At 31.8% G+C, this 27,594-nt stretch overlaps 10 protein-coding genes across 19 annotated transcripts; 5 read left to right on the plus strand and 5 right to left on the minus strand.

The window, feature by feature from the left end:
* Positions 1-713: 713 nt before the first annotated feature.
* Positions 714-2,898, minus strand: Bka (FCF1 rRNA-processing protein Bka). Of its 2 annotated transcripts, none has more exons than XM_066729157.1 (6): positions 2,790-2,898; positions 2,026-2,269; positions 1,586-1,668; positions 1,437-1,508; positions 1,042-1,351; positions 714-952 (listed from the first exon to the last, which is right to left on the minus strand). In XM_066729157.1, exons 2-6 carry the CDS (start codon positions 2,026-2,028, stop codon positions 809-811), a joined length of 612 nt encoding a protein of 203 aa, XP_066585254.1. In that variant the 5' UTR covers positions 2,029-2,269; positions 2,790-2,898; the 3' UTR covers positions 714-808. The 2 variants fall into 2 exon arrangements, with proteins under 2 accessions (XP_066585254.1, XP_066585253.1); XM_066729156.1 differs by having other exon boundaries at positions 2,684-2,823.
* On the plus strand, positions 2,885-8,333 carry Marf (Mitochondrial assembly regulatory factor). Of its 3 annotated transcripts, XM_066729149.1 has the most exons (14): positions 3,293-3,372; positions 3,428-3,505; positions 3,792-4,076; positions 4,141-4,267; positions 4,329-4,722; positions 4,794-4,901; positions 5,240-5,260; positions 5,602-5,755; positions 5,830-5,968; positions 6,166-6,479; positions 6,718-7,016; positions 7,090-7,260; positions 7,333-7,529; positions 7,595-8,333. In XM_066729149.1, exons 3-14 carry the CDS (start codon positions 3,899-3,901, stop codon positions 7,797-7,799), a joined length of 2,307 nt encoding a protein of 768 aa, XP_066585246.1. In that variant the 5' UTR covers positions 3,293-3,372; positions 3,428-3,505; positions 3,792-3,898; the 3' UTR covers positions 7,800-8,333. The 3 variants fall into 3 exon arrangements, with proteins under 3 accessions (XP_066585245.1, XP_066585247.1, XP_066585246.1); XM_066729148.1 differs by lacking the exons at positions 3,293-3,372; positions 3,428-3,505 and adding an exon at positions 2,885-3,041; XM_066729150.1 differs by lacking the exons at positions 3,293-3,372; positions 3,428-3,505; positions 5,240-5,260 and adding an exon at positions 2,885-3,041.
* A 93-nt stretch (positions 8,334-8,426) lies between these two features.
* Positions 8,427-9,470, plus strand: Coa8 (Cytochrome c oxidase assembly factor 8). Its single transcript, XM_066729160.1, has 3 exons — positions 8,427-8,612; positions 8,678-8,887; positions 8,983-9,470. Exons 1-3 carry the CDS (start codon positions 8,541-8,543, stop codon positions 9,181-9,183), a joined length of 483 nt encoding a protein of 160 aa, XP_066585257.1. The 5' UTR covers positions 8,427-8,540; the 3' UTR covers positions 9,184-9,470.
* Positions 9,235-12,603, minus strand: LOC136774626 (coiled-coil domain-containing protein 18-like). Its single transcript, XM_066729034.1, has 14 exons — positions 12,533-12,603; positions 12,381-12,474; positions 12,137-12,299; positions 11,966-11,974; positions 11,781-11,906; positions 11,506-11,669; positions 11,302-11,386; positions 11,064-11,182; positions 10,717-10,977; positions 10,524-10,624; positions 10,222-10,435; positions 9,905-10,132; positions 9,444-9,828; positions 9,235-9,374 (listed from the first exon to the last, which is right to left on the minus strand). Exons 1-14 carry the CDS (start codon positions 12,601-12,603, stop codon positions 9,235-9,237), a joined length of 2,160 nt encoding a protein of 719 aa, XP_066585131.1.
* Positions 12,604-12,989: 386 nt separating this feature from the next.
* On the plus strand, positions 12,990-14,426 carry LOC136774720 (uncharacterized). The gene is made up of 3 exons (XM_066729155.1): positions 12,990-13,103; positions 13,183-13,390; positions 13,450-14,426. Exons 1-3 carry the CDS (start codon positions 13,043-13,045, stop codon positions 14,180-14,182), a joined length of 1,002 nt encoding a protein of 333 aa, XP_066585252.1. The 5' UTR covers positions 12,990-13,042; the 3' UTR covers positions 14,183-14,426.
* Positions 14,427-14,611: 185 nt separating this feature from the next.
* On the minus strand, positions 14,612-17,727 carry LOC136774717 (protein claret segregational-like). 2 transcript variants are annotated; one of them, XM_066729152.1, is made up of 5 exons: positions 17,638-17,727; positions 16,105-17,114; positions 15,734-16,031; positions 15,390-15,664; positions 14,612-15,286 (listed from the first exon to the last, which is right to left on the minus strand). In XM_066729152.1, the coding sequence occupies exons 2-5, from the start codon at positions 17,112-17,114 to the stop codon at positions 14,872-14,874; spliced, it is 1,998 nt and encodes a 665-aa protein (XP_066585249.1). In that variant the 5' UTR covers positions 17,638-17,727; the 3' UTR covers positions 14,612-14,871. The 2 variants fall into 2 exon arrangements, with proteins under 2 accessions (XP_066585249.1, XP_066585248.1); XM_066729151.1 differs by having other exon boundaries at positions 14,614-15,286; positions 17,556-17,707.
* A 751-nt stretch (positions 17,728-18,478) lies between these two features.
* Rpt5 (26S proteasome regulatory subunit Rpt5) lies at positions 18,479-20,160 on the plus strand. Of its 2 annotated transcripts, XM_066729154.1 has the most exons (4): positions 18,479-18,520; positions 18,639-18,708; positions 18,819-19,952; positions 20,020-20,160. In XM_066729154.1, exons 2-4 carry the CDS (start codon positions 18,667-18,669, stop codon positions 20,128-20,130), a joined length of 1,287 nt encoding a protein of 428 aa, XP_066585251.1. In that variant the 5' UTR covers positions 18,479-18,520; positions 18,639-18,666; the 3' UTR covers positions 20,131-20,160. The 2 variants fall into 2 exon arrangements, with proteins under 2 accessions (XP_066585251.1, XP_066585250.1); XM_066729153.1 differs by lacking the exon at positions 18,479-18,520 and having other exon boundaries at positions 18,565-18,708.
* A 253-nt stretch (positions 20,161-20,413) lies between these two features.
* Positions 20,414-21,443, minus strand: tsu (40S ribosomal protein S12 homolog tsunagi). Its single transcript, XM_066729159.1, has 4 exons — positions 21,229-21,443; positions 20,982-21,128; positions 20,638-20,899; positions 20,414-20,553 (listed from the first exon to the last, which is right to left on the minus strand). Exons 1-4 carry the CDS (start codon positions 21,287-21,289, stop codon positions 20,523-20,525), a joined length of 501 nt encoding a protein of 166 aa, XP_066585256.1. The 5' UTR covers positions 21,290-21,443; the 3' UTR covers positions 20,414-20,522.
* A 153-nt stretch (positions 21,444-21,596) lies between these two features.
* LOC136774192 (testis-specific serine/threonine-protein kinase 3-like) lies at positions 21,597-23,444 on the plus strand. Its single transcript, XM_066728345.1, has 7 exons — positions 21,597-21,732; positions 21,807-21,992; positions 22,096-22,265; positions 22,324-22,473; positions 22,558-22,831; positions 22,977-23,153; positions 23,230-23,444. Exons 2-7 carry the CDS (start codon positions 21,831-21,833, stop codon positions 23,392-23,394), a joined length of 1,098 nt encoding a protein of 365 aa, XP_066584442.1. The 5' UTR covers positions 21,597-21,732; positions 21,807-21,830; the 3' UTR covers positions 23,395-23,444.
* LOC136774191 (glycerol kinase 3-like) lies at positions 23,196-26,935 on the minus strand. 5 transcript variants are annotated; one of them, XM_066728342.1, is made up of 11 exons: positions 26,050-26,935; positions 25,532-25,790; positions 25,250-25,467; positions 24,967-25,179; positions 24,779-24,889; positions 24,453-24,709; positions 24,187-24,388; positions 23,846-23,987; positions 23,665-23,742; positions 23,467-23,606; positions 23,196-23,359 (listed from the first exon to the last, which is right to left on the minus strand). In XM_066728342.1, the coding sequence occupies exons 1-10, from the start codon at positions 26,128-26,130 to the stop codon at positions 23,509-23,511; spliced, it is 1,659 nt and encodes a 552-aa protein (XP_066584439.1). In that variant the 5' UTR covers positions 26,131-26,935; the 3' UTR covers positions 23,196-23,359; positions 23,467-23,508. The 5 variants fall into 5 exon arrangements, 4 of the variants coding, with proteins under 4 accessions (XP_066584439.1, XP_066584438.1, XP_066584440.1 ...); XM_066728341.1 differs by having other exon boundaries at positions 23,846-23,983; positions 24,183-24,388; positions 26,050-26,934; XM_066728343.1 differs by lacking the exons at positions 23,196-23,359; positions 23,467-23,606 and having other exon boundaries at positions 23,664-23,758; positions 23,846-23,983; positions 24,183-24,388.
* Positions 26,936-27,594: the final 659 nt, after the last annotated feature.

Here is a 27,594-nt window from a genome sequence, read left to right on the forward strand (position 1 = left end):
TACGCCCGTTCCCCATTAAACGTATGATACTTGTAAATTTCTTTGACCACCGCGACAAATGTGCAATTTGTAATCAGAGCTGCGATCAGTTTTCACGCCGGTGAATTAGTGATGGAGGCGCTAAGTGAAACGGACAAAGAAAGAATAAAGGACAGATTCGATTGGCAAGTTCCGAGAAGTCTCGAAGCAAAGTGTATTCCGTGAGTGCGCGACTTACACTAAACAACTTATTTCGAGGGCACGCTCGTAAATTGGCTTGCGGTCGTTCTTCAACTGAAATGGTCTTTTGCGCCCACTTGTCAAGCGTTATTTCAGCCTGTCGACCGTATAGGGGGAACGGCATAAGGCGCGAACAACAAAATTCTATCGAGTAGCGACGCGACGTGTGGGCGCCAGCCACGAGCTACAGCTTTATTGTTTTCGCTCAACAATAACTGTAACACGCACTCTCCCCTCCCCCATTTGTCTTTTCTTGAAAGCGATACTCCGACTTGCCCTCCTGCTCGGCTCCAACTCCTATCCGACCTTTCGCCTCTGCAATGGAAGCCCAAGACAATCCCAATGATGACGAATAAATATGCATTTATACTCTCCAATGATTTACCATTCTACTTCCCCATAAAACTCGTCGTGACTGAAGAGAACTGTGCGAGCTGCGAAATAAATCTATTGCGAAGCCAAGGATTAGGTTACCGTCAAATATTTATAGCCTGTTGACTTTTTGTTAATAAAATTAATATATATTTGTACAGTTATGCACACGCGCAATATTTTATACGTGGTAAAAATAAAGGAATTTCTTAACAAATCACGTTTTGGGAGCCCCGTAAGCGTCGGGCATTCTCTCGATTGTATACCGATGATTGGAAACGTACATTATCGGTACACCCGGTATTTTTCTTATTCTTCTCTTCAAGTCTTTGTCGTTTGTTGCCACAATATAACACTTGTGCTGAAAAAAGTTAATTGTCAATACGCTACTTTTTTCATATAGTACACGTACAGCAATATTTATAAACTATACTTTTATTTTATACTTACTTGTGTAACCCTGTTAACAAGACAATCATCGGCATATGTACCCTTGTGCATACAATTTATTCTTTCAAATCTGGGATCTTTTATTATTTTTAATGCTATTTTGTATTTTGCACCTAATTTCTCTAATTCGCCCATTACACAGTCCGTTATATATGGGATACATTTGGCATAAAGGCACTCCATCATATTTTGGATTATGTCTAATTTGTTTTTGATAGAAAAATTGATGAAATTTGTATCTATCAGAATATGGTAAGGTGGTCCCAACTGCGTGTTATATTGGAAGAAAAGAGCTGAAGATTGCTGTGGCCTAAAATAAATTTATCCAAAATTATTGTTAAACAATAATAAAATTTCAACAAACTAAAAATAAACTATTAGCTAGTAAAGCTTACACTTCTGTTATTTTCATATCTGTAGGATCTTCTCTCTTCTTTTTCCTTGGAGCTGCCCTCTGCTCTGCTTTTCTACAAAATTAAAAAATTATGATTTTACCAAATTTTTCTAGCACTAAAAATGATTCAATAACTGTTATACTACTTACACTCTTGGATCACTAGGACTAATCATTTTTTTCATTTGAGCAAATCTTTGCATAACAACTTTACGAGTCTTCTTAGTTTTCCCCTGTAAATTTAAATAGATATAACATAAATTTTTATATTAAAGAAAAAGAAATTTACCATTAAGTAACTCAATTTTTTAATGGCTACTAGAGTCTTGCATTGTTACTTTCTAAATCAAATAACTGAATTAAAAAAACACGCTTTGTTAAAAAACATAATTTATCAAATTTACCCTTTAAATATGCTATTATATATTAATACATCAATCCTTAATCCAACGATTACATAGTAATTGTTATATACTTTACAAATAATTATTTATAACCTTAAAGTACTTTTGATGTTGATTACATTTGTACGATTTATTATAAAAAAATGTTTCTTTATTCACTTTTAGTTAATTAAAATTTATACAAACCATGATGTTCTATTCTTTGTGATTCTTTTGTATACAGCACAATGGTTAAATAACCTAAAAGCTTTCGAACAGGTTAAGGTTATTTTGTTTTCTCTAAACATTTAAAGATAAAGTAGGTAAACGCGCCAGTCTCCGACAGATGACGTTGGTATCGTTATGTTTCGCGCACTGTCGCGCATGCTGCCTATTGGCTGCGTTTTAAAGCCTACGGCACACTATGCTGGTTTTCGTGCTAGAATGCTTGCTAGAATTGTGAAGACCAATGATGATTCAGTTGTGTAGAGCCGCTAAGCGCTAAGTTGCGCTAAGTAAAATATTGAATATTATTGGTTGATTATTCAGAGCTTCTTGAAATTGACCAATTATATTTTGAGCATTTTACTTAGCTGAACTTAGCGCAGTCACAAATCATTAAATAGTATAACCATTATCTTTAGCATATTTTGTTCTTAATGTGAATATAATTTATCAGAGTATTAAATAAGACTGAATTGGAATTACGTGCTATAATGTTTATGCTATCAAAATCATTTTATTTGAAAAGCTTTTACCAATCTTTTTGACATCATAAATATCATATTCGATTTAACTGATGGTACTATAATCAGATATCATAATTAATAATTAGAGAGAAATTGGATATTGTATTAATTGTTACCCTCAATGCCCCCAACCTGTCTCAATCTCAACCCCCTGGCCTTTTGATTGATAAATTTGATCATTATTGCTGTTTGTAACTCAGCCAACTTAAATCACCGAAATACCCTTTAATGTTCATTCATGCTGGGTATGCTATGCTGGTTGGTTGGTTGGTCTGGTTGTCGTCGTCGATTTGTCGTTCATGTTTCATACTATTCATAGCTAAATTTCGATAGATTGATGGATGTTTGGTGCTTTTGGCTGTGGTTCTACAAAAATTAATTTCATCTACAGACGAAAATCATTAATGATATATATATATATAAATGTAGATAATTTTTTATCATACTTATGCTGATTGCAGCTTTTAATAATTGGTGAGTTTATAAATGTTTTTCTAAGAAAATGGTTACTATTACTACTTACTACCTACAGTCTACACTAACTACAGGTTAAACCGCTCTTCGTATGTCTTAAATATTTGTTTCTACTGCGCAAATATTCAATTTCGATTACGTCAGTTATGAACATATGAATAAAAAACAAAACTTTTCACATTCACTATTACTGCTACAACTATTTATTATATGTCTTTGGATTAAATATTTTGTGATTCTAAAGTGCAATTATTAATATTTAGAAATTTATTTTTTCTGTATAAACAGAAATGATTTTTAATATTTGTTCACTGTTTATTTTTCAATATTGGTAATAGTTTCTCCTTTTTTTTACTATTATTTATCTACATATATATCTTTTTTAGCAAACTCGGATAGTTGAGGAGATTTTATAAGTATTGAATAGCAAAACATCAAGATATACATCAATGACAAGAAATCAGGTGTTATGCTTATGTACCATAAATGTTTTTATATACTATCATATATTTTTTGCTATGTATCGTCTGTTATCACAATTATTATGTTATCCTATTTATACAAACTGCTAAAAATATATATTTTTTTTAAATGTTTTATTTGTAACACAATATTAAATACTATGTGTAGAATCAGTCATATTAAGGTGGAATTACACGCCGTGTAGCGTGCCACTCTACACGCTGTGTAATGGCACCTTTACATGTGCATTATTGAAGGTATTTAACTTTTGCTTCTTTTTGATTTCAGTTGGTCCTGCATGCACCACACTTATATTGAAGTACCACCTAAAACAATTGCACCCTTTTTATTCATTTGCTGCGTACATCGTAGAACCATAAGATTTTAAGGAAGAAATGGCTGCCTACATCAATCGCACAATGTCAATGATTGGAGGAGACAGCCAGTTAAGGGTAACAGATATAAGAACAGACAATTCTCCTCTACAGATTTTTGTAACCGCTAAAAAGAAGATAAATCATATATTTGTTGAGATTGAAGATTATGTACAAGATACAGTGGGATTTATGCAGTGTAAGAATTATTTTTGTTTTTCTTTGAAAAATTATGGTGATCTTTTTAACTATTTTGATTACAGCATTATGTAATGACCGTAAAATTGTGAACAATGAGGAAGCAGCACATATTGCTGACTATGTCGATAAAGTACATGCTATTCGAGACGTGCTCAAAAGGGATCATATGAAAGTTGCATTCTTCGGAAGGTAAAACATACTTTTAGTGCACTAATTTAAAATATTAATAAGTTATATAAATATTTTATAGAACAAGTAATGGAAAAAGCACAGTAATCAATGCTATGTTACGTGACAAAATTTTGCCAAGTGGAATTGGTCATACAACTAATTGCTTCCTTCAAGTTGAAGGATCAGAAAATGGAGAATCTTATTTGGTAACAGAAGGATCAAATGATAAACAGCCTGTTCAATCTGTTGGTCAACTAGGGCATGCTTTGTGTAAAGAAAAATTATGCGAAAGTCACTTAGTAAGGATATTTTGGCCAAAGGAGAAGTGTTTGTTATTACGAGATGATGTTGTCTTTGTGGATAGTCCAGGAGTTGATGTCACTCCTAATTTGGATGAATGGATTGATAAACACTGTCTAGATGCTGATGTGTTTGTATTAGTGGCAAATGCAGAATCAACTCTAATGGTCACGGTAAAGAATTAGTTACAACAGTTTTACATTTAAAGAAATTGAAATTTTTATTAAAAAATTTTGCACACTAGGAAAAAAATTTCTTCCATAAAGTTTCTACGAAATTATCAAAGCCGAATATATTTATATTAAACAATCGGTGGGATGCGTCCGCTTCTGAGCCAGAATTCTTTGATCAGGTGTGTTGAAAGTGTACAATTAATAATCTCTTATTTTAAGATTTGATAGAAATAAAATGGTACTTAGGACATGTAAACTATAAATAGCTAACATAACTGTTTTTGTTCCCTTAAATGACCATATCTAATTTATACCTTAAATTGTATCATTGACCTCATCTAAAGTTGATACTATATATTGAATTTATTCATCTTTACAATTTACTATGAATTTTATGTTTTAATGGACTAAATCTTGTTCTAATAAAAAAGAAAAGAAAATTTTAACGGATAATAATTATGATATATAGTGGCAGCTTCTTTCCAGTAAATAAATAATATACAATTTATATCTTTAGCTGGTCAAAGAACAGAAAGAGGTGAGTTAGCTTGCTCTGTGACCTAATGGTTTTTAAGGAACTTGAGCTTTCTACATATTGTAAACAAAATAAACGTGTTCAAAACGTATGCACGGAAATTTCATGCACATCATGCAGCATTAAAAAATCATTTATGTTCTAAAACAATTTAAAACACTCATGAGTTAAAGCTGCTTTGCTTATTTAAATACACAAAGCAAATATTTTGCATTATGCTTTGTTAGGGTCCCATTCGTACATACAGTTTTCAATAAAAAAAATAGTATTTAGTACATTTATTTCTGTTTATTCTTTAAATTTTCGATTCAATATTATTGTATTTGCTTTTGATCCTTTTCTAGGTGCGAGCTCAACATCAAGAACGTGCTATAGATTTCTTGTCGCGAGAGCTTAAGGTATACACGCCAAAAGACGCAGAAGAGCGAGTATTCTTTGTATCCGCAAAGGAAGCTCTTCTAGCTCGAATGCAAGAGCAGAAAGGTCAACCAGCACACAGTAAATTTAATGCTTTTATTATTTTATTTTATGAGATTATGTTCTATCATTGATTTTCTTTTTCTCTGTATAAGATGGAGCGCTAGCAGAAGGATTTCAAAGTCGATACTTTGAATTTCAAGACTTTGAGCGTAAATTTGAAGAGTGTATATCAAAATCAGCTGTAAAAACCAAGTTTGAGCAACACTCGCAGCGTGGTAAACATATCGCCACGTAAGTCATTTGCGATTGTTAAAGAATCGTATTCAAAAACATCACTTAAATCTCAAAGAAGCCTCGATTCCTATTATATATATTACATTAACTATAGATTTATAGGCTTCCTTTACTTCAAGTGACTTTTTTAAATACAAAAAGAAAAATAATGTAAAGGTTTAAAATTGAATGTGATTAAACTTGTGTATCTATAGAGAAATTCGTCAGTGCTTAGATGAAATACTCGATCGAACACAAAAAATGAAATCTCAACAATTAACAATTAAGAAGGAAGTTCACGATAAATTAAACTTTACCGAACAACAATTAATGCTCTTGACGCAAGAGATGAAGGATAAAATTCATCGAATGGTCGAGGATGTGGAACAGAGGGTATCCAAAGCTTTGAGTGAAGAAATACGACGTCTAGCAGTTTTAATTGATGAATTTAGCGTACCATTCCATCCGGATTCGTTAGTTTTGAATGTTTACAAACGTGAATTGCACACGCATGTCGAAAATGGCTTAGGTATCTATGCATTCTTTATCCACAGGATGTACGTGTACTACTGAAACCTGCAACTCAACATCTATAGATTCATTTTTAATCATTTTAATTAAGCACTAGATCTAAATATTTAAAAAAGTGTCCACTTTGCCTTTCCTTATTTACGGATTTCAAACCATGAAACGTCAGCCGAATACCCTGCATATCAATAACTCAAATTCGCCATCTTTTTCGAAAATCAATTTTGTAATTGTTACAGGGTCAAATTTAAGAGCTCGACTGAGTACCGCATTAGCGTTAAATATTGAAAATTCACAGAGAGAAATGACAGAACGAATGTCTAGTTTATTACCAGAAAATAAAAAGCAAATGTCTATGAGTATATGTCCCAGAAGAGAGCCATTTGAAATACTGTACAGATTGAATTGCGATAACCTTTGTGCTGATTTTCACGAAGACCTCGAATTTCGATTTTCATGGGGTCTAACGGCTATCATTCATAGGTTTGCTGGAAAATCGCAATATAAAAAATTAGCTATAAGTAACTATCCGCAAGAAGTAAGTACTTCGAAAATTTTATGGACCATAATACATTTATGTAAAAAGCTTTATGTAATTCTCATAATCACAGCTTCCACCACCTATGCCATCCCCTACGGATAGTATTGATTCTTTAAAATTCATCACGAGTACTCCTGTTTTTAATCAACCAAGAAACGACGACTGGTCTTTGGCTACTCGAATAGCTATTGCATCTATAACATCTCAAGGAACCATGGGTGGACTCATTGTTGCGGGATTTGTAAGTAATGACAAGAAAAAAATACTTTGTATGAAGAGATGATCTCCTGCTATAGCCAATTTTTGTCACCAGATGCTAAAAACTGTTGGTTGGAGACTCATCGCTGTGACAGGCGCTATTTATGGTGCTCTGTACCTTTACGAACGATTAACGTGGACAAACAAAGCAAAGGAACGGGAATTCAAACGACAATACGTAGATCATGCTACAAAGAAACTGAGATTAATCGTAGATCTTACATCTGCTAATTGCAGCCATCAAGTTCAACAGTAAACACTTCATTTATAGCTATATTTTAAATACTGTATGCATAAATTAAATGATTCTTTTTTAGGGAGCTGTCAAGTACATTTGCACGTTTATGCCATTTAGTGGACGAAGCAACATCCGAGATGGATTCAGAATTAAAGACCATTGCTAGTACATTACGAATATTGGAAGATGCCACTTCTAGTGCAAAAGTTCTACGAAACAAAGCAAATTACTTAACGAACGAGCTCGATTTATTCGATCAAGCTTATCTGAAATCTTTAAATTGAACAATAATGTTCAATTAGTTAGTGATTTTTTTTTTATTTCTCCTAAACAATTTCAGAAAAATATTTATGCATGCAATTGCATGGAGATCACAGTTACTGAGAGTAATATAAAGAGAAAGAGCTTGTATGCAAAAGTAGATTTCTGGTAACAGCCATTTGTTAAAAACAATGGGGGAATGTTTTTAATTAAACTCTAGTCTTTACTAGAAGTAATTAATTTCAATCGTGCAAGAGCATAATTTCTTTACTAACTTAGAATTGTTGTTTTTGTCTTAAAGAGACGACACATTTTCAAGAAATTGGGACAATATAAAGATTTCTAGAAATATACAAATGTTTTCATATATTTTTTGTTATGCAAGACACATCTAATGAAAGGATTATTTGAAACTTTTAATTTTTATTTTAAAAAATATATATAATTTGCATTCATATCGTTTGCCGAAAGAGTACAATTACTTTTCTAGATCTATTATACAGATGTATTAGATTAGGTATCGTCGCTTATTAGATTATATTTATTATGAAGATGTATATCACCACTGTACATTAATAAAATAGTTGTTTATTGAATTAAAATGTCTATAATTTTTCTTTCAATCGCGTAACGCAATTTACATGATCACATCTGCTTTCTTCTATAACATCCATTCCGATTTCCGTTGGTCCCATCAGGTCCTATAGTATAGTATGCTTCATAATAAATCGTGAAAAACAAGTAAATTACAGAATGTAAACACAATGGCAGTTTATGCAAGAGTTAATAACTTTATGAAACATAAATCGTTCTTATATGCTAGTCGTTGTTGTACCGTAAGTAATTTTCATTAATAAGACTTTATTGCTTTTGTTGTTCGATTTTAAAAATTACTTTGTAGCAGAAACAGTCTAACCTTAAAGACACTTCGCCAATTGCAATATCTTCTGACTTAATTGGTCCTCCTGATTCCGTTTCAAATTTGAGACCAATTATTTTTGCTACGTCAGAGAATGAAACAAATTTAGAAAAAAAATTTAGAGAAGCAAGAGAAGATACACAGATATGGAATCAGTCTTTTTGGAGCAAACACAATTCTACATTTATATTGGTTAAAAATTTGTGTTTATATATATACTTATATGTATACTTATATAGAAGAGTAAACAAATTATTTATACTTATAGAATTTAAAAAACATTACAGGAGCGTAAAAAATTTCAAGAAAATTTAAAAGCTAAGGGAAAAGAATCTATTACAGCGGATGATATGTCAGTTTTTTACAAAAAGTTTTTAGATAAAAATTGGAGGACACATTTCAATTATAATGTAGGCTGGTACAAAAGAAACTTCAACCTCCTACTGCTTGAGATACGTGTGAGATTAGCTAAGTTAAAATTTAAATAGAAATGTTGCAGTATTGTCATCTTATATAAAGATATTTTTTTAAAATATATTTTAGCACATTTTTAACATTGTAAATATGAGATAAGTAAATGTGTACAAAATGAGACTACAGATGTTATCTGTTATTATAAAAAATCTTTGTTCATTTATAATTATATCATATAATTGTACTATATTGAGCATATTACATTCTGACATAGATTTAATTTAAAAAAATACAATAATTTACATTAATTTTAACCAGTATTATACAATAGAACTGTCACTCGAAGTCCTATGAAGAATTTCTGTTCTTAAACAATCTATCTCATCCTCCTTTCCTTGAAGAGTTATGGTCATGAATTCTTTTTGTCTTCTTTCACAAATAAGCTGCCTATGTAACTCCTTATTAGAATCGCACAGTTTTTGTACTGCATATTTTGCAGCACATATTGTCTGTTGTTTTTGTTGATTTAAATGTCTTATATCTGTCTTCAACAACTTACAGTTCTTACATTCACTTGAGCATTCTGCAAGTTTTGCTTCTGCTGTTTCTAATGCAACTCTCAATGAATCGCTTTTTAACTTTTCACAATAAATTTGATTTCTAAGCTCTTCAAAATCACAAGCTGTCTGCTGTGCTATTTTCTCACTATCCAATAATAACTGTAAATATGGATAATATGTTCTTGTTATTATTACTTTATATTAAATTTTTCAAAAAGGAAAAGATTAATTTTACCTTTTTTTGTTTTTGAATGGTATCAACCTGATCCTGTATAATTTTTTCTTTAATTTTAATCTCATAACAAAGATCTTCCTTTACACGCTGCAATTCTTGTTTAAGATCATTAGAAATCTTTATTTCCTCATCCAAACAGCAATTTAAGTGTTCAACTTCGGCTTTCAATTCTTGGCATTTGCATGCGTCCGATTTTAATAAGCTTTTCAACTGACATATTTCCGATTCCTGTAAAGTTCCAAAGCAATTTTTACTCTTATAATTTTGTAGTATTAATAATAGATTTATATTTAAATACTATATGTACATCAACAAACTTTTTTACGAAGATCCTTGAATTTTTGCTGCAAAGCAGCTCGCTGCTCATTGCAAATAATCGTCAAATCTGCAGTGGTCTTTTTTTGCATTTTAATTATACCAGTAAGCTCAGATACCATTTCTTTTAATTCCTTCATTTCCACATTCATAGCATTTTCCTTCTGTTTTATCGCACATTTTATTTTGCTGACTTCTTTGGCCACTTCTGCGCATCTTCCATTAAAGAGCAAATTACATATCATTAAAATGTTAAAAAATCTGTTGTTTATTAGATATAAGCGATCGAAAATGTTTAACTCACTTGTTGACTTCATTTTCAGATGCTTTTTTGAGTTTACTTTTTAAATTGTCGCATTCGCAACCTAAGGAAGTGTACTTGGATTGTAACTCGTTTATTTCTTTCTGAAAGAGAATTAAGGGTTTAGCCACGGGGAAAGAGAAATCATAATTTACAAATTGATGATAAGTAGTAATTTGAAAATAACTTAAATTACTTTTAAGTTTGAAACTTCTTGCTGTATGCGATCATTATCAGTTTTTATCGCAATAGATTCATTTTTGGATTCTGCTGCCAAATCTATAGCTTTGTCTCGCATTTTCGTGGCCAATTTAGTGTCTTCTTCGGCACGATTTAACGCCTCTCTCATACAAGCGGCTTGCTGATCTCCTTCCGCTTGCAGACACTTCAAACTGCAAGTCAAATTTTTTAGCTTTTCTTCCAATTCCTTTGAATACTTCCTCTGGTCCATAAGTTTCTATTTTAAATTGTAAATCAAATCAAGTTCTTCCTTTTCATAAACATTAATTTATGCGTAACAACAAAAATTTTCATCACTTTTACCTGCTCAGATTCTTCCAGCCTGCTTTCAGTCCAAAGATACTTCTCTGTCAATTCTTCCAATTGCTTCTCGCCGATATCTAACGATGTTTGTTCCTCTTCGTCTTGCGTTCGTTTTTCTTCTTTTAGCCGAGCAAATTAATGAGTTAAATCAATAATTTTGTTGTATTACAAGACACTGTTACAATAATTTGTCATTTTTTTTTATAGCAAATAGTTCTTAATATAATTAATAAATAACTTTTAGTTTTATTTGGCCCAAAGTCAAATTTAGCTGGTTGAAAACAAATTGTAAGATAATCATCTTGTAATGTTGCTTTCAGATACTTGTAAATTTTATATATTTAACATCTGCGCGAATTTGGTAAATAATTAGTACACAAACCGATTAATTTAGAAATAATACGAATCCAATAAAAAAAAAAAAAAAAAAATGGTTAAAGACAGCATTTGTGATACACATGTATATTGTTTTTATTTTTATCAGTAGTTCATGATCAGCATTATTTTCAAGATTACCTTTCTCTTTTGTGTTAGAATCTATTGGTGGTATTTCTGATTCTTCCTTAACAGTGTCAAAATATGTTTCTTCATTGCTGATCAGTTCTTCTGCAGTGATATAATGTACGATTACAAATAAAATATAAATATAATTCAATATATAAAGCACCAAATAACTAATCATTCAGCAAGGTTTTTTTTAATAATCTTTAACAATACCTTCGTCAGAAAAATGATCTATTTTCGTATCTGAAGAAGAATCTGTTTTGTAGTGGTTCGTTTGGATGGACTTGTCACTTTGAAAATCATCGTGGGGTTCCCCTTTGGCCTTTGTGCTTGATTCAACTGTACGGGATAGTTTTATCCGAGTATGGGCAAACCATGTCTGACTAAATTTTGAATACCTGTGGCACCTGATATTTTACATTATTATCAGTAATAGTAACTAAGTAATAATACAATTTCTTACACTTGTTCAAAGGAAATGCATTTGATGCCAGTGAAGAAGTATTCATAATTTAATCACTTATATATTTTACGTATTTCAATATTTCTCGCGTGAAAAGCTGGCTTACCTCTGTTGGTTTTACACGAACAAGTCTTTTTACGTGCTTTACATATTTCCGAAAAACAAGGAAGATTTTGTGTGCGTCTGCATTTGTTACAATTCCCAGATTGCAGAGAATTATGACGCACACAACGACATGGTTTACATCGAGTAATTCTACCAGCGGCATTCTACAGAGAATTTCTAATATAGTTACACTGCTAATTAATTGAGTCATTTAATTATTGATAATATATGCACGAAAATGGTACCTTCTTATTAGAATTGAGCTCTTGTATTGCATGAAACCTCCTAATTGTACAGAGCTGCTGGTGAAGGTCGATGAGCTTGGGCAAAACCAGTTGGCTGCACATTGCAGTTCTTTATTCTTAATTTAGCTCTTTCAATTAATTGTTGTAATTACATTTTTTTTCCTTTACAGCGTAGCATTTTTGTTTTCCCTGCCCTGCAAACTCTTTTCTCAATAGCGCGCATATTGAAGCTGCAGTTTGTCGTACTTACAGAAATTCATTTTTTTCCTTTTGTTTTTTTTTCTGACTCTTTTTAATCTTTTTACGATTTTAACTAAAATTAACCCTAAAGTTTTCTGAATCCTCTCAAGACCTTTCAAATCAATGGAGTCTTTTAATTAAATTCGCAGAACATTAAAAATTATGGGTAATAAAGTATTTTATAATACTCCTTCAACGTAAAGTTGTATCTGTATCTTTTGTCATTGGAGATAGTAAAATTGAGATTAGAATAAATCATTTTAGATAGATTTAGATGTTTAAAATGTTGTTTTGTGTTGAACGCTACAGATAACAGAAAAGGAGTAATAAATTTAGCGTGGATTCGATTTAACACACACATTTCGCAAAGAGGTACTTCGCATTACGTACGATGGAATCTTTTATTTTACCTAGGAATCAGTATGTGGATAGCATTATGCTTGACAGATGCTTTTCGTTCGAACAGCATTGAAACGTATAAAGGTAATCAGTGATGTTGTATAATATAAATATATTTAAAAAGTAGTGCAATCTATGTAGTACAATTCATTTTCTTTATTAGATAAAGACTGGAAAAATTTTACAATTTTTGATGAACATGCAATTACCGTAAAAGATTCAGCATACTTTGCGGCTGGATTTAAAAATGTTCGGAATATTATTTTCAAACTATGCACTATATTTTGTATATTCATTCTAATATTAAGCTGCACCGCGGCTTTCTTCTTTATCTACAATTATCTGAGAAAACGCGAGAATTCGGACGTTATGTAGGTACTGCAAAAAAAAAAGGGTTTTTTAAGAATTAATTTTCTCATTTTTATCGTAGACCTATTTCCAGCATTTTACCTGCTTGGATGACTCATTTAACTAGCTTTAAACGCACGCCAGTATTAAATTTGTGCGAATCACTGGTGAGCAGTGAAGAACCTTTATCTACAATATCTGTCACTGAAGTCAACTATTCGATTGAAGAAAATAAAAACGAAGCAATAAATAGTAATAGTGATAATGAATTGATTTATGCTATTAATGAAATTGGAGTTGAAGAGATAATTAATAATGATTATATCACAAACGAATCGTTTAAATGTATAAATGATGAGGGTTGTCATTATTCTAAGCTATCGGCAAACTATCCAAACATTTCTTCAAGGGAAAAAGATTGCGATACTGTTTCTTCTACTAATACAGAGACTGAAGTTGAAGAAATGATCAAATATTGCGTAGAAAACGAAGAATTTGGCTTTATTGAAAATATCAAATTGAAATATGATGAAAACAATTCTGAATTATTACTAAATCAATCGAGTTCTGATTTGAATGAAATTTATTCAGAAAATAGTAGTTTTACTAGTATGGAACTTGAGGGAACGCTAGCAGATTGTTTTAAAAATGAAATTATAACTCGCGTAAAAAATACCCAGTTGAACAGCAATAGTCAAAGTTTTACATATTTAACGGATCGACCAAAGTCTTACACGCAGGACTGTATAAAATCTAAAATTATTAGTTCCTCCCCGGCTTTTCAAGAATTTTTAGCAAAATTAAACATAACATAGTTTCCCCACAATCCGTACTTGTAATGTTTAAGAATTTGCTGTTAAAATGCAAATGTTTTTATCTTTGTAAGGACAATGCATATCAAAATTAAATAACAAAAACAAGAGTCTTTAAGATAAATCTCTTTATTTTATTTCTAGTACTAATTTCACCTTGCATATATATACAGTGGTATATTTAAAAATCGGAAAGATTATCTTATTTAAATAAAGTCCATAGACAAGTTACAAATTATGTTCAGTAGATTAAAAAAATTTCCGCTTAACTTTAAAGCAAGAAAATTTATTTTTATTAATGAGATCTTCGGTAGCTGAAGTTGTGTGATGTAATAGTATCTAATATTTTCATATTATTCTGTTTCCGCTTTTAAGGAATACAAGAGAAGCGTTATACCAGCAGCAATATATAGTTGTATATCTAAAATTGTTTTAAAAATAATTTTCACATTAATCTTACGTGTAATGATTTTGTGTGCAGGTAAAATTTATTCACTAATGGAAGAACTATTAAAAATCCTATTCTAAGATTTTGACATTAATGCAAACGTATAATATATTTAAATATATATTTTGCAAATTTATTTACACTGAGATACACTCATCTGAAATGTCAAAATATTATGCATATTACATTAAAACTGATTAAATTCAAACTCATACACTTTTATACAAATAATTGGATACAGGGCTTAGGTTTGTAACATAGTTCGTGTCCGTTTTGCATTTCCAGGTTTGCAGTTATTTACATTGTTTCCAAATCTTAATGAATTTAAGGTTTCATTGTAGCATTCGTCCAAAGGTGAAACATTCAGTAACATCAATGTTTTAGAATTGCCTCCAAGGGAAGGCATTAATAAGTGCGTTAATTTGGAGTTCCGGTACGGAACATGCTCTTGTTTTTTTAATAGCGCGAGAATCACATTTCCAAGATTTGCAAGCGATTTATTAATATTTTTAGTCTCGGTAGTTCTGGCCGCTTCTTCGTTCTTTAAACGCTCCGAACCGGCTAAATCAACTAAATTTAAATTTCCAATCGAAAATTCTTCTCTATTCTTGTGAGTCCCAATAAGTTTTATTCGTGCCACAGAATGCGATCTAGACGATCTGTAAAAGAATTTGAGTTCATCATTGACATTAGTAACTGGGATTTAACAGATTCTTATTATTTTCATCTATTAGTTTGCTTGTAAATTGAAGTGTTATATACCTTTCGTTTGCCTGGGTAGCCGCTACTGCCCTGTTTCGCTGAGCAGTCAATAGACATTCATTTAATTCTAATGGACTCTGTATTTCTGCGACAGTCAGATTAGTGACATATAAATCATTGCCTCTAGAGTCAGCCATACGAATATCATGGGATTTTGGTGTTGCATCTAGTAAATCAACAATATGTTCGTTATATATTTCCAAAAAACTCGCTTCGATTCTATATTCCCATCCTATTGCTTTAAACTGTTTCATTTCATGGAATATATGCTTAACCTGTCAACAAAATTTTCTGTTAAAACCGAAAAAAATTATTTTTTTATGAAATAAACCAAAATTTAATACCGTTCTAGGAATCATTCCTTCAGTCACATCTCCAGGTATTCCTTCCATTGTATACGTTTTCCCAGAACCAGTCTGTCCATATGCAAAAACACAAACATTGTACCCCTCTAAAGCTGATTGTACCAAAAGAGATAATTCGTCAAAAATATCTGCCTGAGATGAGTTTGGTGGAAATACTTTATCAAAGGAGAATTCTTGCTTTGTTCCTCGATTTTTCCCACTGCAACTCAATGTATCCGAACCATCCATTTTCCCGATTTCAATCGTGCATTCATCAACAAAATTAATATAACATGACCTAGGTAATAATGATATAAATTTTATAAAAATTGTGTAAAGAGAAAGAAAAACTGAAGGAATTATGAACTCACGGTTTAGCCAATTCTTTTTGTGTCTTCGGCCGTACTCTACAAAATACTCGAATGTTTCCTTTCATTTCTTGTATAGTATTGTGCAGTGATCTGCATTCTTTGTCTTTATTATGGAGTAGCACTTGCAAATCGTTCCTTTCTGCTGTAATAGAATCAATTACATCCCCTTTGTTGTTTAAAGTAAGTTCCATTTCTTCTACCTTTTTAGTTTTTTCTAATAACAGAGCCTCTTGATTTGCTACTTTTTCTTTATACTCTTTTACTGCTTTAGAAGTAATTTCATATGATTCCTCCAATTCTTGATTTCGTTTTGATAAAATTTCTTTTTCTTCCTCCAATGAGGCTATTTTTATTTTAATTGACTCCAATTCTTCTTCCAATTTAGTATTTAATGTTGTTAACTGCTCAAGTTTTAAATCGAATACAGCTTTATCATTTCTTTCATTATCAAGTGATTCTTGCACTAGTTTCAAGTTATCAACTACTTCTTTGTACTTTGTCTTCAACGTTGTTAATTCATTGGTAGTATATTGCAATCGGCCTTTAATATCCCATTTATTGGGTAGTTTTGAAGCAGTTGCACTACTACCTTCAGAATTTTTAACAGGTTTATTAATTGCTTTGCTACTTGGCACTACAGCTTTAGTTGGTCTCTTGGCCAAAATTTTACTAGCAGTAGTGGTCACTTTTGGACGGATATTAGCTGGTTTTTTAGCCTCTACTGCATTTATAGGACCTCCTGTACGTTTTAATGCAATCTTGTTTGCGTTATGTACAATGACTCCAAGTGTTTTTGATCTTGTCAAAGGTGTATTAGGAGGAGATTTATTTTCATTTGCTCTTGTATTTAAATTAAGTGTACTTTGCGCTTTTGCCATATCCTTTTTGATAGTACCATTTCTTTTTGTAACATTAGAATCTTGGGGTTTAATTTGCTCCAAATCCTTCTTAATTTTATTCATTGTAACTAAACTTTGTAAAAAATTGGGCCTAGGCAATCGAGAATCCATCTAAAAAATAATTATTACAAAAGTATAAGTATTTTATCTTGAAAATTGTAAATTATTTTTATAATTCCATTTCTACATAAAGCATTATACACATAATTAATCTGTTCCAAAATTTTAATTAAGCTTTAACATGCATAAAATTTCAAAAATTCTAATTGACAAAATGTTACATATAAGAATTGATCAGGCTCTTTCACACTATTAGTACAAATTAAACTACCCTACCCTTTCAAAGAACACTAACATTTATGCAAACTCAAAATATCAAAGCATTCACAACATAAATTTGGTTAATACTTAGATTAAGATGAATAATTTTGGGAGCAGCATTACTGCAATTACAAGAGTAAGCAGATTTATTATAAAGAAGTATTATTATTCTACCGAAAAAAGACACGTAGCCTGCTATAAACAATGATTAAATAGCTAGTATAAACAAACCTCTTTTCTTATGTAGAATACAATTCCAAAACTACAACAAACTATCGGAAAATCAATTATTTGTAAGTTACCTCACACTCACATAAAAATAAAATAAAAACAATTTTCTTGTCCCTTTTTTACCAGTACCAGCGGCATCAAGGCATCAAACACTTTTCCGTGTGACGGTTATTCATTCTGTGCACAATTATTTGAACTTGAACAACTTGAATTACGTTTTGCAAGGACCTATAGGGGGCAAGTAATATAAGCATTCTCGACCAATTGCGAAGATTCATACAACAATTGCCTGAAGATGGCGGGGTTGTTTTTGAATTTGTTGCGACTTGCGAGCTCTTTTCCGAATTGGCCAACCAAAACAGAGATAGACCTAACCTTCCGAGTAGTTCCGACTCCGAGTATGTACATACATTCACCGATATATAATTAGTTAAGAAGCAGTGCAGGAGAGGAATTTGTGGATCCATTCTGAATTACGCATAAATGCACATTGCACGCATAAAACGTTTAAATTCTCTAATAAACATGATATAAACTACACACATTCCATGCATTTCGTATGCAATTTAGAATGCATTCTTATATCTAAAGGAGATCGAGCTACAAATAGAACTCGCCATAAAACCTGCAGTTTTTGATAAGTTCAGTCAGATTTTGTAAATATCAACAAAAACAATTTGAAAAAAAATTATTTTTAAGAAATATGACTATTTTGTTCTAGAAAAAGCAGCTCGATCGCGGCGTCACGAAATGGTAAATAAATTTGAAATCGATCGTCAAATAAATTAAGCAGTATCGTTAACAGTTGACACCGGTACATATGTACTGTATGTATCAAATGAGCCGAAGGCGCGCCGGGACACGGGTGTTCTTTTTAGATACATTTAGGAACGGATTCCCATTTCCCTGTCCCCAGTCCCCACTCCCCACTACGCCAGTGCCCAGTACCAACCACCCACTACTGAGTGAGTACTGACTACGCTTCTTTCTTTAAATTAAAAAATATTTGACATAATTAGTTTTAATAATTTTCATTAGAGTTAACGACGTTGTAGTCTATACATTATAATATTGAATTTAAAGGTACATTTCATACGGAGTTGTATAGACTATGGCAACTTTGGAGGATAAGTCTATTTGGGAAGATGGAGAGGTATGTACAATAGAAGCAGCGATTGTAGGTTATGTCTGCTTTGATGACAAGCATTTAAATCATTTTAACTTAATATTGCCATAATAATATCTTTTAACTGTGAATTACAGGAAACTCTGGGCGAAGATGTTTTACGAATGTCTACAGACGAAATTGTATCACGCACACGTTTATTAGACAATGAGATAAAAATAATGAAAAGCGAAGTAATGCGTATTTCTCATGAGCTCCAAGCACAAAACGATAAAATTAAAGAAAACACAGAAAAAATTAAAGTTAACAGAACATTGCCTTATTTAGTTTCTAATGTTATTGAACTTTTGGATGTTGATCCACAAGACATGGGAGAGGAAGATGGTGCAGTGGTTGATTTGGATGCTCAAAGGAAAGGAAAATGTGCAGTAATTAAAACTTCAACTCGTCAAACATACTTTTTGCCTGTAATAGGATTAGTAGATGCTGAATCTTTGAAGCCAGGGGATTTAGTAGGAGTCAACAAAGATAGTTATCTTGTGTTGGAAACTCTTCCTGCAGAATATGATGCTAGAGTAAAAGCTATGGAAGTTGATGAAAGACCAACTGAACAATATTCAGATATAGGTGGCTTAGACAAACAAATTCAAGAACTAATCGAAGCTGTTGTGTTACCCATGACACACAAAGAAAAATTTGAAAATTTAGGGATACAGCCTCCAAAAGGAGTTCTGCTTTATGGACCTCCAGGAACAGGGAAAACTTTGCTAGCCAGAGCTTGTGCTGCTCAAACAAAGTCTACTTTCTTAAAATTAGCAGGACCACAACTTGTGCAAATGTTCATTGGTGATGGTGCCAAGCTTGTAAGGGATGCATTCTCTTTAGCAAAAGAGAAAGCACCAGCAATAATTTTTATTGATGAATTAGATGCTATTGGAACTAAAAGGTTTGATTCAGAGAAAGCTGGTGACAGGGAGGTGCAGCGTACCATGCTGGAATTGTTAAATCAATTAGATGGATTTAGTTCCACTGCTGACATCAAAGTTATAGCAGCAACAAATAGAGTAGACATATTAGATCCTGCTCTGTTAAGATCTGGTCGTTTAGATAGAAAAATTGAATTCCCCCATCCAAATGAAGAAGCAAGGGCAAGAATCATGCAAATTCATTCTCGTAAAATGAATATGTCACCAGATGTTAATTTTGAAGAGCTATCGAGATCCACAGATGATTTTAATGGAGCGCAATGTAAAGCTGTTTGCGTTGAAGCGGTAAATATCCAGTTTTAGGAATTGTAAAAAATCTGATTTTTGTGAAACTCATTTTTTTTTATTGCAGGGCATGATTGCTTTGAGACGTAATGCAACAGCTGTGACACATGAAGACTTGATGGAAGCAATCAATGAAGTTCAAGCAAAGAAAAAAGCAAACCTTAATTATTATGCTTAGAAGATTTGTTACCCATATATTTATTACAATATTTTTTAATTGAAGCAAATAATCATCTACTGATTTTTTCTTTCTATCAAATAAAATAACTATGAGCTATAACTGTTTTTTACACTTTGTATCAACACATTAATTATATTTACAAGTAGTTTCCACAAAGTTTTATTTTAATGAAAAAAAGAAAACATTAAATTTTAGCTTATATATTTACTGTCTATCCACTTGTATAAAAAGGAATATAAATGTCAGTTGTTCTTACTTTTGTAGATATTTGTCAGGTTAACTCTAGCTTTTGCAGGATAATTGATTTTAGAAAACATTTGTAGTATTTTAGAATACATTTCTGTAAATTAAATATTTTTAGGTGGTATTATAATTAAAAGTTACTATTTTTATCGCCTTCTGCTTCCTCTTTTCCTTATTCTGAAAGTATAGTAAAATTATGTATTAGTAATTAGAGGGAAATATTCTCCTCGCTTTAGAAAAGTAGTGTATTGGTAAACGTACTTTTTTGGTCCTTTTACAAAGCACCAGTCAACAGAAATTGGTTGACCCAAGATTTCAGTTCCATCTAGTGCTTCCTTGGCAGCCTGAGCTTCTTTGAATGTTTCATATTCAACTAATGCATATCCCTTTAAGAAGCCTGTTCTTCTATCTAAATTTAAATTTAAGTTTTTAATTTGACCAAATTCTGAAAATTTATCCTGAATATCATCTTCTTGGGCTTCTTCGTGTACTGAATTTATGAATAATATCCATCCTTCGACCGCTATGATGATAGAAAAGAAACAATTTTAAAAATATTTTAGGTGAATAGAAAGAGAAATAATAAGATAAGATTTAATACAAACATCTTTGGGGGCCTGGCTCGTCATCATCTTCTTCAACAGCATTCATAGACTCATAATGACCAACGTCATCGCGAGTTGAAACAAGTTCTGCTCCATGGCCTCTTCCTTTTCTTCTTTTCGCCTTCTCTTTCAATCTAGCAATTCCCTCTAAACAAGAAATTTTCATTTGAAATGCGCACAGTTTAAATATTTATATTTATTCGAAATATAGATAACACTTGTTTTAATAAGATCTAGATAGACTTACGATCCCCCTCATCATCAACTTCGAATTCCTCTGCATTATCAATATCCAAAACATCAGCCATAGCAAATGCTTACTTTAACTTTTAATATCTAATTAAATAAGTCAGCTTGCGTAAAATCTATTACCGATATTAAACGTGTCTTTAATTTTTTCGCAACGACTGGCAATAGCGACGCCGCAATGGTAATCAAGGTTATGTTACGATTGTTCACAAATGCACCAATGCGCTGCGCATTATCCTAGCGCCTCTAACGGAAACTACAGAATCTAAAATTCAAAAAATTATAGTAGAAATTGTAGTATTCGTAAAAAAAATATCTGTATCTGTCAAATGTTTTAAATTGATAGTTGACAAAAATTGCATAACATTTTACAACTCAAAATTCCAAATTATCACGTATTTTGCAGCTAATATCTAAATCACAAATAATTAAAATGGATTTCGACAGTTAAAAATTACAACAAAAAAAATGCTTAAAAAATGAACTTTGGTAGAAGAAAAAAGTAAATCAGTTTTTCTAAGATTTACTAGTTTGATTTGAATAAGTGAGATGGGGAGTATATACTCAATGTTTTAGTTCAAATAACGCTTTGACGATAAAATGACATCGGTACCAATAGCAGATTCCAATGAAAATCCATCGGGTTCTCAATCATCGCCAGAAACTGATGATGAAAAACAAGGAAGGAAGTTAACAGTACTCGAATCACATGGCTATATACTTGGAAAGACAATAGGAGCCGGATCATATGCCACGGTTAAAGTAAATTAAACTTATTATCCTAAAACAGGTTTCTAATGTTATGTGAAGAAATCCCAGCATAAGTTTAATTAAATCATTGAATAACCAATTATACAATCCGAAGATAGCAAGATCCGATCGACATAATTGCCAGGTAGCGATTAAAATAGTTTCGAAATTTCAAGCACCAGGCGACTGTCTAACAAAATTCTTACCCAGAGAAATTGAAGTTGTAAAAGGTTTAAAACATCCAAATTTAATTCGTTTCCTTCAGGCTATAGAAACCACTCACCGGTTGGTAAATATAATTGTATAAAAACAATTATATTGTTAAAACAATTTTCATGCACAGGGTATATATTATTATGGAATATGCTCCAAATGGAAGTCTATTAGATGTTATACGACGCGATACCTATATCGATGAAGCGCGTAGTCGTAAATGGTTTCGTCAATTATTAGAAGCGATAGATTATTGTCACGAACGAGGCGTGGTTCACAGGCAATTAAAAAAATGCTATACTGAACAATTTTATAATTTGAAGGAGTAAAAGTCAATTTAACTTTAGATCATTTTTATTATCAGAGATGTAAAATGTGAAAATTTATTGATGGACATCAATTTCAACGTTAAATTATCGGATTTTGGATTTGCACGCGGTCATATGAAGACTAAAAATGGAGCAGCTCCACTCAGTGAGACGTTCTGCGGAAGTTATGCATATGCTTCACCGGAAATCTTAAAAGGCATTCCATATCAGCCACAATTATCTGATGTCTGGTCTATGGGAGTCGTTCTTTACGCCATGTTATTCGGCAGACTTCCTTTCAATGATTCGAATTACGCTCAACTTCTAAAGGTATACAAGGATGTAAATTTTAAAGTTACATTTTATTTGTACAGCAGGACAAGTTTGAAGAATTATTCATATAGATTTTGAAAACGGATAGATCTTTTTTTTCAAATTAATTACTTAATTTGTTTCGTTTGTTGCTTGAATACAGCAAGTTCAGAATAAGGTACATTTTCCCAAAATACCAAAAGTATCTCAGGCATGCCGATCTCTGATTAACCGAATTCTAGTCTCACAACGTTCGAGATTGAGAATACCTAACATAAGGAGTGATTCATGGCTAACAGCCAGTGCAGTTGCTTCACAAACGTCAACCATTAAGTCTTTGGTAAATGTATACATTTTCAACCTTGCTAACATCAACATTTGACTATTTTCATTTTACAAAATACGTATTCATATAGAATGTTATCTCATCGGCCGGAAAGTCATCAGTGGAGGACAATTTACCATGTAGTATTAAACTCCTTTCGAAAGAAGAAGCAGCTAAGAGGGACGAAAATAGTAATATCCCTCGAGCAATTGGTAAGAAAGCTGTAAATGCAGACTCAAATAAAATACAAGACTAAGATTTTGATAATAATATATTAAATAAACATTTAAAGAAATGTAAGAAACACAACAAATAAAAAAAGAAATACCTATAAAATGCATTTTTTAGTATTTGAATTGTAGATAAAATATCATTGACTAGACCTGTATTTAGCAACAACTAACAATATTATTGTTCCTATCATAAACATTCCGCTTGCAGTTGCTCTATGGATATCATGATTTGATCCTATAAAAAAGAATTAATTAACTCCTAAAATATTTTTAAAAATAATTTAAACACTTACTTCTGTTGATTAGAGGTAATTTCCAGTTTAAACTTCGAGCAATCCCCATTTTCCATTGAGAGTATAGAATATCACGTTCTACAATTTACGTGTTCTATTATTTGCATTACGACTAACTTCTCATTAAATAGCAAATGGTGTAATATTTGTTTACTTTGATAAATAAAATTAAAAAAATTACCATCTTCAGTAATGGAAGGTAAGAAAATATCACTTGGCACTGGAGCGTTACTCTTCACGCCCCATTTACGGATGCCTTCAGCACTGCCTGCAGCTATTGCAACCCCAAGTGCAGTAGTTTCACACATCAATGGTCTAACTATCTTATTAAACATTTATATTTGTAAAAAATAATTTTATAGAGTTGTCATACTGTGGGAAATTCAATCGTCGTCGTCTTCGTGCTATAGTTTAGTATCGGAATTTGCATCGAAAATAGTATGAAGTGAAGTTAACTGAAAGGTCCACGAATCAATTTCCAACAGTATACAACACTCATTTATTCAATTGAATCTTACCTACTGGAATCCCATATATATCCGCTTGCATTTGCATTAATAAACTATTATCCGTCATAGCTCCGTCAACTAAAAGTTTTGACAGAGTCAATCCCGTGTCTTCTTTCATGGCTTCTAGAATATCTCTGACTTGGAAACACACAGCTTGTAATGCCGCTTTTATAATATGGGCATTTGTAGTTTTTTCAGTGATTCCGCATATGACACTAAAAATGAGTTTAAATTAACATTTTAACTATATATTAATACCACCTACTAGTTTTAACTGACCTTTGAGCATCTTGTCTCCAATATGGTGCGTATAAGCCAGCAAATGCAGGTACAAATGTAACATGATTTTCAAAAGGTATTTGTTCAACAATCGATTCTGACTCCTTTACATCAGACAGTAATCCAAGATTATCTTTAAGCCATTGTATAACTCCACCAGCGCTAGCGACAGAGCCTTCTAATGCATATACCGTAGGAGCGTTTGTACCTAATTTATAAGCTATTGTTGTCAATAATCCATTAGATGAATCAACGATCTGAACAAAAATTTATAAATGTAATTATAGCTAACATAAAAAAATTAAGATATTTAACTGTGATTTTACGGTAGTTCCAGTATTATAAAGAAGAAAGCATCCAGTACTATATGTACTCTTAGCTTGTCCACGCTGGAGGCACATTTGACCAACTAGTGCGGATTGCTGATCACCCAAACACTAAAAATTTTTGTTTAAGAAATAAATTCAGTCAGAATATAGTTATATACTGATGTTAAACAAATTTTTACACATACCCCAGATATAGGTACACCCTGTAATATATCATCTTGAACATGGCCATATATTTCCGAAGAGCTTTTAATGGCAGGTAAAATATCTTGAGGTATATTAAAAAAATGCAGTAATGTAGAATCCCACTCTAAAGTCCTAATATTCATTAACATGGTTCTGGAGGCATTTGTAACATCTGTAGTGTGAACACCTCCATTTATTCCACCAGTTAGATTCTGAAATGAGAAGCTGTTATTATTTTAAAATAACATTAAAATCTGTCTCTGTATGCAAAGATATACTAACCCAAATTAACCATGAGTCAATTGTACCAAACATACAGCGCTTTCTTTGGACTGCATCTTGAACATTGGGAACGTTTTCTAATAACCATTTCAGTTTTAATGCACTAAAATATGGACTAATTGGTAAGCCACAAAGTGGTTTTAGGTAATCTTTATTGTGATTACGTATATTTTTTAAAATATTCTCAACAATGCCTGTAGATCTCATATCCATCCAACCTGAATATAAAAAACATATTTAATTGAATAGTCATTATTAATGTAGAGAATTATTAAAATTTACCTATAGCATTGTATAAAGGCTTTCCAGTTACAGGATCCCATACTACTACGGTTTCTCTTTGATTTGTTATACCGATGGCTACAATATCCAGTGGATCTATTTTTAATTGTTCTAAATTATAAACAGTTTGATTTAAACATTCTCTAGTAGCTGTAAGAATTTCCTGTGGATCTTGTTCAACCCATCCCTCTTTTGGGCATGATATTGCTATTGGTACTTGATGGTATGTTAAAACTTCTGCAGTATTTGCTGCAAATACCTAAAGTAAAGAATATTACATAAGAGAATGGTGATCAAAGAAAATCTTATAAATAAGCTATAATTTTATAAAGAAATATGCTCTGATAGTCCTATTAATATTTTTTTATTTACATTGTAAATTATAAGTGGTGCTTAAATTAATAAAAAAATATATAGTTTCATAGTTAACTTAAATAATTTAACCAAATAACATTGACTATTAAGTTTATGACATTAAATTATATAATTAATAAATTCAAATAAATAATGTCATGTACCAAAAATTTAACACTGCTCGTTCCTTCGTCAATTGCACCAATGAGAGGGCCATATCTATTCATAGAATCATTTTTAATCATTTGCTTAAACTTAAATGAAAGCAGTAAACAAATTCTTAGTTTTTTTCTTTAGACTATCATGTGTCAATAGATTAAAGTCAAATTTATGATTGGAAAAACAGCGGGCGCAAAACCTGCAGCAAAAGAAGGGTGGCGGTGGCTTAGCCAGACTTAACAGTTAACAATCTTTTAGGTTAGGAAACTCCATGTTCTCCATGAAGAATATTATCGATTGGTTAGACGGTGTCTCTTTATTTACCGACGTAAATCGTAAACCGGTAAACATTGTTTTAACTTGTAGAAATTTCAAATTTTTACATTGATATATTTGCGAAAAAGATTTGCGAATACAATAATGATTTAAAACGTATACATTTTTTATTTTATGCAGTAATAATTGTTTAAAATATTATACTAATAAGTTATCCGTATTAACTGTATAGGAAACAGGACGAAATGGTGTTCACGATCGTTGACTATTAAATTGGTTTTCAGTATAATAAACAATATTTAATTTAATGGAAAATATCTAGATATCTAATGAATATTGTCGCTTAAGAGGAATAGTATTTATCTTTGTGTATATTTAAACCTGATCAAGAGATACGGTAGTGTCTCAACGGCAAGTACATATAAAAGTAGATAAAGACATGTGTATACCGCCTTCTAGGCACTACTTCTCTTATACAGCTAGTTGAAGTTATTCTTGATTTTTCAATACAGTTGCTTTTGAGGAGTGGGTTAAAATTAGGTCCAGATAATAAAATTTGAGTAATTAGTAAATTTATAACTAAAAATCAATTTGAGATAAGGTAGAATTGTACGAAAAAAAAGTTAACCGTAGGAGGCTTCAGCTGAAGTTAAGACCTTTTGGAAATGGCAAGCAGAGAGCTGCCAGAAGTAGTCATACCAGTATTCCCAGGTTTGACGTTTTTGCCGCTAAAATATTGAGTGCATAGACACATACTACGCGTGTCACGTATGATTACGTCCTATCACAAATGCACATCAACATAGGAATAGGAGGATACGACCAATACGACGATACGTGATTGTTTCGGCCGCCAAAACGCCGATTCTGGCATCAATGGCCAGAAGCAAGGATTTATGACTTCGATAGAACTGACAACAAAACCTATATTACAAAACGCTTGTACAACGCCATCTATGGATTAAAAAATAAATTAACAATACCGCTCGCGCGCGCGTTAATAAGTTAGGAAGTTATAGTTAATTTTCTGCGGGCGTAAATGAAGTTAAAGTATAACAAATATGCATCGTCAATTATTTAAGGGAGATTAGTTGAAAAGTGTGAAAATAAGCTTGGAAATGCGATTATAACAGGAGGAAATAATTAAAATAGGAAAGGAAGTAGGATAGCGAAAGAGGGGTAGGGTCGGACAGAATAAACAGAAGCGGGAGAGAAAGAGTAGAGAGACTATCGTGGTGGGGGAAAAGTTGCATGGCATGACCCAATTTTTGCAA

This window comes from Prorops nasuta, unplaced genomic scaffold (genome assembly GCF_024137725.1).
Source record: "Prorops nasuta isolate Cenicafe-Biocafe unplaced genomic scaffold, Cenicafe_Pnas_1.2 PNAS00006, whole genome shotgun sequence".
In the NCBI taxonomy this organism is placed as follows: domain Eukaryota; kingdom Metazoa; phylum Arthropoda; class Insecta; order Hymenoptera; family Bethylidae; genus Prorops; species Prorops nasuta.